The sequence below is a fragment of the Triplophysa rosa genome, linkage group LG10, assembly GCF_024868665.1.
Source record: "Triplophysa rosa linkage group LG10, Trosa_1v2, whole genome shotgun sequence".
NCBI lineage: Eukaryota > Metazoa > Chordata > Actinopteri > Cypriniformes > Nemacheilidae > Triplophysa > Triplophysa rosa.
In genome coordinates, this window is record NC_079899.1 from 16,010,574 (window position 1) to 16,023,818 (window position 13,245).

Sequence of the window (13,245 nt, forward strand, 5' to 3'; positions counted from 1 at the left end):
TAAAATTTATTTTTGTGTCTATGTACTATACATGGCCATGTGTATCTGTGCCGTTCTGTTTCAAGAGGAAGTGACACACCTTTTTAAAGTAACGAGAAGTGAGCCATCACACACACAAATACAAACCACCCACAACATTCTACAAATATTTCTTGTGTTATATTTATGATATCATGTTTTTTTGTTATATAAAAACACTTTATCAGTGCATATATAATGTGTGGGTTTTGCGTAGTTAAAGTGATAGGTCACCCAAAGTATGAAAATTCTGTCATCATTTACTCACCACCATCTTGTCATTTCAAACCTGTATGACTTTCTTTCTTCTGCAGAACATAAAATAAGATATTTTGAAGAATGTTGGTAACTGAACAATGGTGGTACCCATTGACTTGTATTGGTTTTGTGTCCATACATCTAATTTTGTGTTCTGTGGAAGAAAGAAAGTCATACAGGTTTGATAAGAGGGTAAATGATGACATCATTTTTCTAGTATGAAAATTCTTTCATCATTTGCTCAGCCTCATGTCATTCCAAACACAACTGTTTACATGGTGTTACGTAAGATTTGTCTCACAAGTAAATCTGGGTCAAACCCGAGTCTGTTGCCTCTAATCCTTTAATTAGCTCATGATTAACATGTTCCGGTCAGTTTTTCCATTACTATGCATGTATAAAGAGAGGAAGAGAGTCTTGTGTAGCCTGGTCCTGTTTTGCATATGTTGTAATTCAGTGTGGACTAAACTAGTGGTCTGAGGTTAGTTTGCTAAACGCTAGCAGTGTGTGTAGTGTCAGTCTTATAAAGTGTGTTTAAGAAATAATACTGTATGAGCCGAATCGTCCCAGGAGTGTGTGGAGTAACACAAACTCCATTCTTTTTTCATTTGATCAAGCTTCTCAGTAGGTGGAAGCATGTATGCTTTGGGGAAATGCTCTCATTTCTCTCTGTCTCTCTTCCCCGGTAGGACATCGCTGTGTTTGAAAAGGAGAAGGACATCATCTCTATTGTAAGTCATTTTGGATCATCTGTTTACTCTCTTTGTTTCTAAGGCTATATAGCAGTAGTTTGTTGGGTCAATTCAAGTAATATTTCAGTCAGCTATTGAATTTGTTCATTATTTTATACGAGTTGTATATTCTTTTTTAAGTTTTATTGTCAATATAGTTATATTAACATCCCCATATTGGATTTCTGTCACCAGTGTGAATACATTGTGCTCATTACTGTAATTTACCCAATAATTCAGTAATATACACAGTTAACCTATTGTTTTCTCTTTCTCTCTCTAGTGCCGTCGGTTAGTTGCAGTTTGTGATGAGATTTTGACCGTGAGTCCACAGTCTCTTCTTACTCATACTGCACAGCTGGAAAGTATCGACCTGGTCCCAGTCTCACCAGGAGATCACGTGGTAATACATCTTCTTATTTATGGCTTCTTTAACAATAATGAATTCTATTTCTGGGTTTCCATTCTATTAGGGATACTGGTTTCGGTATCGTGCCCGATGCTAAGTTCATGTACTCATACTCGTAAAAATGCGCCGATACCTCATGTGACATAACTGACAGAACTGACTGAAATGTGTGCTTTGAAAGTTTGTGACAAGCACATACAAAATTTTTTCATAATGTGTTTAAGGTGGAGTTATTATGAAGATATCCTATTTTATTAGTCTTGGAAAATTGCCACCTCACAAAAAAAAATCCAGGTACAGGCATCGGCGCATGCTAGAAAAAAATATCCGTACTCGTACTCGGTCTTTAAAGGGATACTTCACCCAAAAATGAAAACTCTGTCATCATTTACTCACCTTCGAGTTGTTCCAAATCTGTATAAATGTCTTTGTTCTGAAGAACACAGAGAAAGATATTGATGATATAGCCTACAGTATATGGAAGAATGCTTATAACCAAACAGATCTTGCCCCCCATTGACTCCCATAGTAGGAAAAATTACTTCTGTTGAACACAAAATACATTTTGAAGAATGTAGTACAGCAAACAGTTCTGGGACACTTTTGACTACCATTGTTTTTTTTCCTACTATGGTAGTCAATGGGGGCCAAAATCTGTCTGATTATAAGCATTCTTCCAAATATCTCTCTCTGTGTTCATCAGAACAAAGACATTTTTGGGTGAAGTGTCCCTTTAAGAATGGTATCTGTGCTTCTATCATGTTCTTTTACAAGCAACTCTTTGGTCTTTGGGTTAGCGAAAACTTTCAAATTGCTGGCTTTTTTTTGGCAATTTTTTTAGTCTTTAGTTTTGCAAATGTCAAAATGAGAGACTATAAAGACACGGATGGACTCCCTCTCTTTCTTTTTCTCTCTCTCAGTCTTTAAAGAAAGAACAAACCACAACAGCACTTTGTTTTGTATGCAGCTGATATGGCGCTAAGGTGCTAATAATTCACACAGGAGACAAGTTATTCTTTAAGGTGTTTGTGTGCTGATAAATTATTTAATTACAATGGCTTATTAGGTTTATATTGGCCCATGGTATAAGAAACCTGTTTTATTGGTTACATGTAACCTTTTTATGTTTAAAATGCTTGAACTTCACAAATATGCTCAGTTATTTTCAACACATGAGTCAAAAAGGGACAAACCCAACCTGTAGGGTTGAATTAGCCAAAAGATCTGACCCACCCACAAGTTAAAAACAATCCAGCATTGTTAAGAGTATACAGAACACACAATCCAGGATCTGTGCATTGATTTCGACAGTTCACATAAGTCACTATTCCATAAACTATTTAAAAGTGACAGTCAAAAGATCAGAAAATTCTGACATTCCTTTTGTAAATCTATATTTTGATGCTTGAGAGAATTTGATTGGTTGAGGTATTTTAAATTTCTCCGAGCATCAATTAATGGTTGCAAAACAGGGCTGCTTATTCAGTTTGTCTAAGCTTGAATTATTGTGGTTCATTTTCAGCCGAAGGTCTGCGGGATGTCTATACTACCAGAACATTACCAGCAAAATCAATGCTGTTCAAGCTCTGTCTTCACTAACATCTGATGTCATCTTTAATTTATTGATCAATGCTGGTTTCCACCGGTTCTTCTCTCCCTTTGAATTACCTTCTATAAGGCACACTGCTTTAGATGGCAGGAGGTCGGAATGTTAGCATGTTAACATGCATATTAAAGTGCAATGTCTATGGACTAATTAGCAATACAGGTTTTCAGCTGCCTTATACAGTATAACCCCATATCACATCCAGTGAATTGCAGTCTAGCTGCGGTCTAAGATATATTTGGCTTGATATGCCCATTATTTCTTTCACATAGGGAATTGAGATCACCACCACAGGATCCAGAAATCATTTTGTCACTGGAACAGCAGCTGAGGTAGGACAGGTTGATGGTACCCCAGTAGTATTAAGAAGTATTCTGTTGTTTTCTTAATGTGTTTTTTTATATATTCATTTAGGGAGGCATTTAGTGTTGTTCTAACATAAAACATCTCCTCATTTAATTGCTGGGAGATATGTGCGCTAAAAGTCTGCTTTTTGGTTTAAATCTTTATTAGTAAAACAAAAACACTCATAACGAAAACTCACAACAACCATGAAGTGAGTTTATAGCAACATACACACTCACACAAAGATGCTTGTGTAAAGGGGTGACATCTTTTTTTTTGAGGGGGCGTCAATGGCAAGCTCACTCATAATTATTTTGAAACCAGCCTTAAAATTTTGTTCTATGTGTCATGTGAGTGGGAAGGTCATGAAGGTGGGTTGATGATGACCATTTAAAGCGAATCAATGAAAGGGTCAACTTGCTTAGACGTTCAGCAACAGTGCTTTACCTACTATAGTTGTGAAACTTATGCGGTGGTCCACAATCTTCGATCTTGTCTTGCAGTCACCCACAGAGTTGTGTGAGAAGATCTTAGCAGGAGATGAGGTCCTTCAAGTCAACGGTCAGATAGTGGTGAGTGTCAACAGTTCAATGCTAATGGTGGTTTACAGATAATAGATAACAATGTTTGTATGTTGGGTTATTTACGTAAATACTGTTGTAAGAAAGAAAATTAGATGGGAATCAAATGAGAGCGGCTGAACCCCTGCTTAGCACAGCAAGACATATTTGATGACCTACTCGCTGTTGTTTTTGATCACTAAATTGGATTGTCAATGGTTTGCTGCCCAGTGTCTTATATTGAACAACAAGTTATTTTAGACAAACAGACTGATCCAAAATGGACTACATTTTATGCTTCTTGCTGTTTTAAATGCAACAGGGTTGGTCAAAAATATATTTTATTGTCAATTTTTTTTATACAGTGTGTGATTCAGGGGCGATTCTAGGTTTTTAATATTAGGGGGGCTCAGCCTCCAATGAGGATGGATATATATATATATATACAGCACCACATACTGTATACATTACTAAAATAAATAATTAAGAAAGAATATGCAGAATAAAGACAAGTTATTGTTATTAAAATTAATATCACATTAATCTATCAATATGCAACATTTATAATTCAAAGTGACAACAACAGCGACAAATCCATATAATAAATCTATTTAGTAGAAGGAATAACTTGATATGATGTTTCTATGCCATTCATTCTGATGAGCATGAGTGCTGTCACTCCTCTGCATGACTGCGTGTTCATCTTTCATATACACAATATGTTTTAAATTAATAATAAAAATACTGAAGCGTCTGAAAAATGACAAAGAGCTTCTAGGTACACTTTTGTTTACTCGCAACTCAAAACAATGAATAACACAGCCGCAGCAGGCTGAACTAACGCTATCTCGTCTTCTTTCAAAACTACCGTCATCTCTCTATAACTAGATGCAGAAAAATAAAACAGCACTTCTTCACGAATGATGCATTTCATGTTAGCTACAATATCATCACGATTGTTCTAGTATGCCTTCATTGGTGTGAAGTATGACGAGAGGTGAACGCAGCAAAACTTTTTGTGGTGGATGGGAAAGGGTCTTGTATCGCTCCTGCATCATGTTATGTAAGCTGCATTTATAACAAAGAATGGAAAATATGCAGATGTCATGTTAAAGGGGTCATATGGGGTGAATATGTGTTTTTCTGTGTCGTTGGTGTGTTATAAGTTGCCCATGCATGTATTAGACACGTAAAATTGCAAAAATTAAAGTGTCGGAAAAAAAGATGCATTCTATCTAAAAGCGAATGATCACCCAGACCTGCCTGAAACGTCTCGTGTAACCACACCCCCACACATCTACGTCAGTTCGTGGTATGATTTGACTACGACCGCCCAAATTTATACGCAAGGAAGGGCGTACCTGTCAGTACAATTGCTTTGGAAATGATGTGTGGTGAATCATTAAATAAGGGAGAAAGGGAGAGAAAACACTACAACGTTCATAATTGTTTTAGATGATAAGAGATCCTAACATGGATTAAAGTTATCCGTCGCTACGATGGATTTCCGTTAATTGCAGCGAGTCTACGACGGATTTCCGTCAGCCTGTCCTTAATGTCTTAAATTCACTTTTCATAATGTTGTTAACCCTTTGACGCGTACGATCACACCGGTGTGATTAGAACATTACGCGCTTTGGCTGGCACTGAGCCAGAGAGACTCAGTCACATATCACAACTGATAAGCAGTGCTGCGTCGCCATGGAAGTGTTAAAGCGATACCTTCTTAACGGTCGCCTTAGAAAAGCTAGTCGGTCGCCTTAGAAAAGCTAGTCGGTCGCCTTAGCAAAGCTAGTCAGTCACTGTAACTAGTCACTGTAACTAGTCAAACACTGAAACGGGTGTCAGGTGTAGTCAAGCTTCAGGAAAATGGTTTCACAGCCAAAAGGCAGAAAAAGTGAAAAGCACTCTGGAGACAAATGCAAACAAAATTTTTGGTCTTTAGTGGTGCTTTTATTTTGTTCTTTTTTCTGTTAATTATTAAGAGTTTCAGAAAATATTGTTAGGTCTTATAAGATAAATAAAAAATGCACTGAAAAGTTATAGATGGTTTATTATTTTCATAAATTAAAAATAGCTTTTAAAATACTGTCCATATAAAGACGTATAATCTTAAACTTAGAATTTTAATTAAACCAAAAACATTCAGTTATACAATGCTGGAACCTCAATTCTTTTGGTTGGTGGTGTCATTTTTCTGATGTTTGATTGCATAAAATCTATGATAAATTTCTATATTTCATAAAATGCCACAAAATCTGTGGCCCCCTGGATCCATCTTGGGGCCCCCCAGGGGGCCACAGTCCCCAGTTTGAGAACCACTGGGATAGAGACACTGCCAGCAATCTATTAGTGCAACGGGTGCTTGATAAAACTGCACAAATGTTCATTGTTGATTATTATAGTTAACTATGAATGTCAATAATAGATGTAACTTGCACTCCTAAGTGTGACCCAGTGTGTGAAAACTAGGCTAAAAATCTAGTTATTAGTGACGAGCATCAGAGTTTAACCAATTATTTCAATATGATTAATAAACTAAATAAAAATAAAAAAATATACTTTCATAGGATATTCTTTGCATTATGTTGGTTGCCCTGCTGAAAAAATAATAGAACCCTGCCCAAAACACGGTAGATGCAGATGGGAATTAATAGAATACCCATTAATGCCCAAGACATATTTTTAAATTTTGTTATAGAAAAAATTGTGAATAATAATGGTATTTTAATGGAAACCACTAGAATTTACAGTATGTAATACAATTTTTTTAGCAGGGTGGGTTTATGTAGAAATAGTATATCACAAATGAATGACTTTATAGCTGGGTTTTCACATGGTTCACAAATGTGCATTGAAAATTGCCAGCTGATAAAACCTGTGCTTTAGGGATTGTATACATATGCCATCTAAGGCCAAATGTAACTCTTAACTGGGTTAGTTAGACAGTGATTAACAAAACCAGCAAGTCCCCCAAGCTGTCATTGGCTATTGAAATCTTGCTTGCAATAAATCTTTCAGAATGCTCTTGATGACATGTAGAGGCATACTCTATGCATTCGTGAGTGGTGGCGCTCATGGGTTGTCGATCTGGGACGGGTGAGTAGGGGCGGAATCAGAGTATACTCACCACAAAAAACTAGACTAACGTTACACCACTGATGTATATGATCTGCGTTTTTACTTTTTAAACATAACAGCAGACATCAATCTCTTACGAAGGTAATTTTAATGCTAGATTAACAACATCTGGATATAATTTGATAATATGCTTAGGTAGTACTGTAAACACAACAGTCCTAACCAGTTTCTAGTTGAATGACAGGCATGAAAACATTCTGACATTTTCTCAACTCATGTTTATTTGTATAATGATAATACAACGTGTTTGCTTCCCCGGGTTTCTCTCCAGACCCAAGCGCATCATGGTCACTTCTTTTACTGAAACAACAGAGCGAGAACTCATTGCCCATCAGCGCCACCTAGCCTACATAAGTGAAATAGCTGTTGATCAGTCCCATCGCCCTAGATGTGAAAGCAAAGTACGTTGGCAATTCGCATCGCTTAATCGCATCGCCTGCAATCTGAAAACCCCTTTAGAGTTAGTCACACAGCTATTTATACGTACATATTTTAGATTGTGGACAATAGTTAAATTATCATTCTTTTAAAATACCCATATTTGTTGACCACTAACCTACATACTGCGATCTGTCTTAGTTTGTGCATTTTCAAATGAAACAATTTAAACACCTTTTAAGATAGATATAAATATAATATCATTTGTTCATACAATGTACACTGTTCATACAATTTCAGGTTGGCTGGAGTAGAGCAAAGCTTGTTAAAAAACTGGAGGAGAATCCAAATGGAGTCACTCTGGTTTTAAGGAGGCTTCCAGTGTTCCTGAATCGGAAGGAGAGCCGAGCCAAGTCTGAGGTACAGACTACCATAATGCAAAGAAATATATTTTCCAATGTATTCAAATACATACTTGAAAATATATAGAATAATACATTGTTAATATATTACAATATATACAAAATATTGAATAATATGTAATGAATTGCTGCTTGCCATGTATTGAAAAATATAAGCACTTGATTCCAATACACTGAAATGGATTAATTAAAATACATTGCATTATATTTTCTAGTATATCATATATTGTTGTTTTGTAAGGGTGTAGACTGTGGATTAGTGATAGAGTCTCTGCTTTTCACCCGAACACATGCCAATTTAAGCATTTTCAAAATACTTGTTGACATTCCCTGTATATTTTGTTATTTTTAACAATGGTTAAGGATTGTTAAGCGTTTTCAACATCCGTTTATTCTAGACTGGCATGTCAGCTTAGAGATGACAGGGTTGTTATCGTAATTAAGTGTAGTGGTTTGACAACATTAATGTTGATCAATAGTAGGCTAGAGACGCGCACATGAGCCTCATATGACACAGAGACACTGCCAGCGTTGTACACTGTCATTTCTTTTAGCAGTTGCTTTGCCACAGATAAATTGTGTCACATGTCGGCAGCTCACATGTGGTTGTGTTTGTTTGTTGCACACATTTCCTCTTTGTGACACAAAATGAACAGACTTTACTGTATACACACTCTCAGCCATACACTCCAAAAGTCAACATTTTCAAAAGAAAGAGATTTTGATTGTTTTGTTGTCTATCGTGAGCATTGCCATGACAACACTACACACTTTCTATAGATCTTCTGTCTCCTTTGACTTCAAAGACTTGCGTAAATGCATTTATATAAACAGATATACCATCCTGTATTGTCTTCATTGGGTTGATCTTTTGTTTGTGTGTGTCTTTTTGACCAGTCGGGCAGTGTGTGATGTAGCAGTCATGTGGCTTTTAAAATGATTGGGTCTGTTGGTTATCCCGAAGGACCAAGCTTTTTAATAATTCATTTGATTTATGAATCATTTTCAAATTCAGTATCTCCTTAAAGGGTGTTTTCGTATTATTTAGCCTGGAGAATAAATATTACAAATAATATTAAAGTGAAAATGCCTGGAGCTAGTTCTGTCCCCTGGGATCATACAAAAGCAACTAAAAAGCCACAGTCATTCACAAATATGTTCACATACACCGTCAAACACATACACCAAAATAAAAACATCCCAGGCACACTGGCCACATGACAGGAGTCAGTTTCCATTGTAGTTGTATACTCTAGGGTTTTTCCAAACATGAATCTAAGGTCATTCATTCTTTCAGAGGGAAGAGGAGGAGGAGGAAGAGGAAGAGAAAGGCAGACATTCTTTGCTTGGGAGGGTGGCAGCCTCTGTGCGCTCATTCAAGTGAGTTCAATCGTCTCCACTGAATTTCCTTAGATGCTGTTTCTGAATTTCTTCATTTTTCTACATAATATGTCATTTTATGTTCCGTTTATTGGTATTGTCTAGTTAGGAAAAATATGTAAACAATTTTCCTGAATTAGGTATATTTGTCTTACTTCATTGTAAAATTTCTTCATATTTTACTTTTAATTTTTTTATATTATACATGATTTGCTTCACAAGTCAATTAATCTCGCTTTAAGAATGGTAATATATATTTTTAATGTAAAACAAAACAAAAAATACTGATCAAGAAAATAAAATGAAGGTATTTTGTGGGGGGAAATTATAATTTAGTATTTGAAGATTTTATTTGCTCAGCACAACCCATGATGCGCACCACTGAGTTGTTTATGATTCATAATTTTCCATATTTTTCTTTTTTTATGCTGTCAACTCACTGTATAAAAGAAGTGAAAGTTTTCATTTCTCAGGCTATTTGTTTCATAAACTCGATTCTTGTTTCATAACAATTTTTTTGAGCTGTAGTGAGGACATGTGGGCTTTCTGCTATTTCAGGTCTGTGTTCGCAATACTTAAATGAAGCTGAATGTAGCCTATAGTATATAAGTGAATGTTTTAGCTTTTAGATCAATGAAGCTACATCTCACTGCATTACCCAAAGGCCACTTTGAGTACTGTGTGTGTTTATGTGTTTATTTCTTGTTTTATATGTTGCTAAATATTGTATGTGCTTATGTACCTTAGATCAGGACCAGACGGCACACATCACAGTAGACGGGAGAAATCGGTGCTCGCTAGTGATCAAAGTCCAAATGGACATCAGTCAAACACCCTAAAAAGCCATCAGTTTGGTACAGGTAAAAGAGTCGCTTACTTTAATTCAAAATTATTTATCTTATATTACATGATGTATGTTTACAGCTCTGTCTTTGGCTGTCCTAGACTATGTAGGGTGTATACATCTCTCTTCATTGTTGTAGACTCTCAGCGTGCAAGTCGGAACAGTTTGGAAGCGGGCTCACCAGCAGACAGGAGTCCGTCCCCACAGAACGTAGAGCTCAACAGAGCCAGTACCAGCTCTTGTCCCGACATGGCTGGACTACTGGTAAGACCACAAAAACACTACTGTACTGTGTACTGTGAGTCATTTTGCCTAGGAAAAATCATCTTTTGTTAATGCGTCAAATCATATGATACCTTTTGTAAACCATGAGATCTACAGAGTATTGATAAGTTTTCTCTTATCGCAGGAGGAAAAGGAGAACAAGAAGGTCTCTACTAAAGGTAAGGTGTGGATTTATTTATTCTAGAAGATCGTATTTTCAAAATGATGACATTGGTTACCCAAACCTTTGACTCTTGTGTATAATTCAGGAACGAGGACAGCGATGAGCCGCAGGAGGGTGTCCTGTCGAGAGCTCGGCCGTCCGGACTTTGACGGTTGGCTCTGGAAGAAGAGAAAGGATGCGAGCGTGTTCATGACTCAGAAATGGCAGAGATTTTGGTTCGTCCTGAAAGGTCCAACACTGTATTGGTATACCAGTCAACAGGTTAGTACGAGTTTAGCATAGCTAGAGTGACACAGTAGTTAAAGGGATAGTTCATAATTCGTCATTTACTCACCCTCAAGTTGTTCCAAATATGTATACATTTCTTTGTTCTGATGAATACAGAGAAATACATTTGGAAGAATGCTTGTAACCAAACGGTTCTGGGGCACCATTGACTGCCATAATAGGAGAAATTGCTTTATACATTTCTTGGTCCTGTTGAACACAAAAGAAGATATTTTGAAGAATGTAGGGACTTCCATTGTAATTTTTCCAACTATGGTTGTCAATGGTCTGTTTGGCTACAAGCATCCTTCCAAATATTTTTCTCTGCGTTCATCAGAACAAAGAAAATTATAGCGATTTGGAACAACTTGAGGGTGAGTAAATGATGACAGAATTTTCATTTTTGGGTGAACTAAAGGCCATTGCACATTGAGTCCAAAATTTGCGTCCGAAATTTCCGCACGTTGAAAAAAATCCGTAGCAAGCATTTTGAGAGGCGTTTTGACAATTCAGAGACACCGTACAAACGAGCGCCAAATACGAAAAAACGCCTACGAAATTTTCGGACTGTATGTGCAAAGACCCTGACCCTTTAACTTCAGCCCACAAATGACCATTCTGTCAAACCCTTATGACTTTCTTCTGAGAAATGATTGCTATGTGATAAAAGTGAACAAGGACAGAGGATGTATTATAAGATTTACATAAGAGCTTTATATCATCCACGTTATATAATCTAAGCGCTTTAATCCATGTCTTCTCAAGCCTACAGTAGGTCTGTGTGAATGACATAGTAACAGTTGTTCACCACAGAAATTCAAAACATGCGTAAAAAAGTTTGAAGTCCCAAAATGATAACAGGTTTTGAATAACATAAAGGTGTTTGATGATGGAATTTGTATTTTTGAGTGAACTGTGGCTTTAATTTTTCAGTAGAGTATGTCATTGTGTATATACTGTACATTTTGGAACTATTAAATGCAGTTTTTTCATCCAACAATGTACAAATGTGTTGTAAGAATGTTTTGTAAAGTTAAAGTAAGCAATTGCAGCTTCTCTGTGCTGTCAGAACAGTATTTACTGGTTTGATGGTTTGAAAGAAAATCAGTGGTGATGTAGGTGGATCAAATAAACTCATGTTGTTGTGCAGGAGGAGAAGGCGGAGGGCTTGATCAAGATTGGCAGCTACAATATTGAAAGCGCAGGGGAACACAAGAGGAAGTAGTGAGTATACTAATACAGATCACCGGCTGACACAGGTTACCCGCTCATTCCCTTAGACAGATGACATTTTAAAAGGACGTGTCATACTTGTATGGCATAACATTGTTTGTGTTCACACTGTTATCAAGAAACAGAAGCAGCAGTGCTCCTGGGCTCAGTGTTTGTGTTTGGCTGTGAGAGTGAGATTATCAGACGCAAGAGGGCAGTTAGTTGGGCATGTGTGAACAACAGAATTACACTTTACGCTCCTCAGATCTTCCCCCGCAGTCCACAAACACAGCAGACCCTGCCAACATGACAAATGAGTTCTCGTTTTTCATTAAGATGCTAAAGCCATAAATGTAATGGGTATTATCATCTCTTTCTCATTTTTTGTTTCATTCTAGTGTATTTAAAATGTGCCACAAGCGCTTTCACAATTTCATCTTCGCTGCGGAGAATGTGAGCGACATGAGCAGGTGAGTGCGGTTGCACAAACATTTTCTTGAGTGGTACGTTTGACCGCAAATGTTGCAGACGTTCAGTCATCCCATTTTACTTTAGAGGCTATTTGGCGAAATGGTGGATGTTGAGAAGCTGAAATGTCACAATGATTAGATCGTACCACGCATCTGTGGTCTCTGCTCATGTACAAATAAATGTGCTTTGACCTTTTCAGTTTAAATGAATGTTTAAGCTGCATTAACTTTTTGCATTGTGACGCATCATTGGTGAAATCCTTTCTTTTGTCTCATTCATAATTTTATGACCTGCTATAATTTTAATAAGTATTTTGTAGGTTGGCTTTTCTACTTTGAAAGCTTGGCACCTCTGCAAATATTCAGGATTGAGCACCTTATGTAAGAGCACTATATATACAGTGTATAGAGTAAATCGGAGTTCTCTATTGCACTCAATGATTTGGAATAAAACTCCCAAGTGTTCGATACCTTCAAACATAGCTGTGTAAACATAGTACTGATGGTATGATGCTCCGAAGAGACCATGGATCGGTTCATGTTAACCCATATTCAATATTCTTCTACGTTAGTTAAGTAACATCAGAAGGAATAGTTGCAAAGTTGCATTAGTTATTGCATTAGCTAGCATGAACTTAAAATCAACAGCTTTTAACATTAGTGACTAACATGAGTAACTGTATTGACATAACCTAACATTAACAAAGATTAATAAAAGCTGAAAATCTATATTGCTCATAGTTCATGTTAGTTAAT

At 36.7% G+C, this 13,245-nt stretch overlaps 1 protein-coding gene across 2 annotated transcripts in view; it reads left to right on the forward strand.

Moving 5' to 3' along the window:
* cnksr1 (connector enhancer of kinase suppressor of Ras 1) overlaps positions 1–13,245 on the forward strand; it is a 33,201-nt gene that overhangs the window by 16,965 nt on the left and 2,991 nt on the right. Inside the window, exons 5-16 of one of the 2 annotated variants that reach the window (XM_057344414.1) lie at positions 966–1,007; positions 1,291–1,410; positions 3,295–3,354; positions 3,871–3,939; positions 7,747–7,866; positions 9,166–9,248; positions 9,996–10,108; positions 10,232–10,356; positions 10,502–10,535; positions 10,626–10,801; positions 11,958–12,031; positions 12,418–12,489. In XM_057344414.1, the coding sequence (XP_057200397.1) occupies positions 966–1,007; positions 1,291–1,410; positions 3,295–3,354; positions 3,871–3,939; positions 7,747–7,866; positions 9,166–9,248; positions 9,996–10,108; positions 10,232–10,356; positions 10,502–10,535; positions 10,626–10,801; positions 11,958–12,031; positions 12,418–12,489 (1,088 nt within the window). The remainder of the gene's footprint in view (positions 1–965; positions 1,008–1,290; positions 1,411–3,294; positions 3,355–3,870; positions 3,940–7,746; positions 7,867–9,165; positions 9,249–9,995; positions 10,109–10,231; positions 10,357–10,501; positions 10,536–10,625; positions 10,802–11,957; positions 12,032–12,417; positions 12,490–13,245) is intronic. The other variant, XM_057344415.1, reaches the window with a different exon arrangement.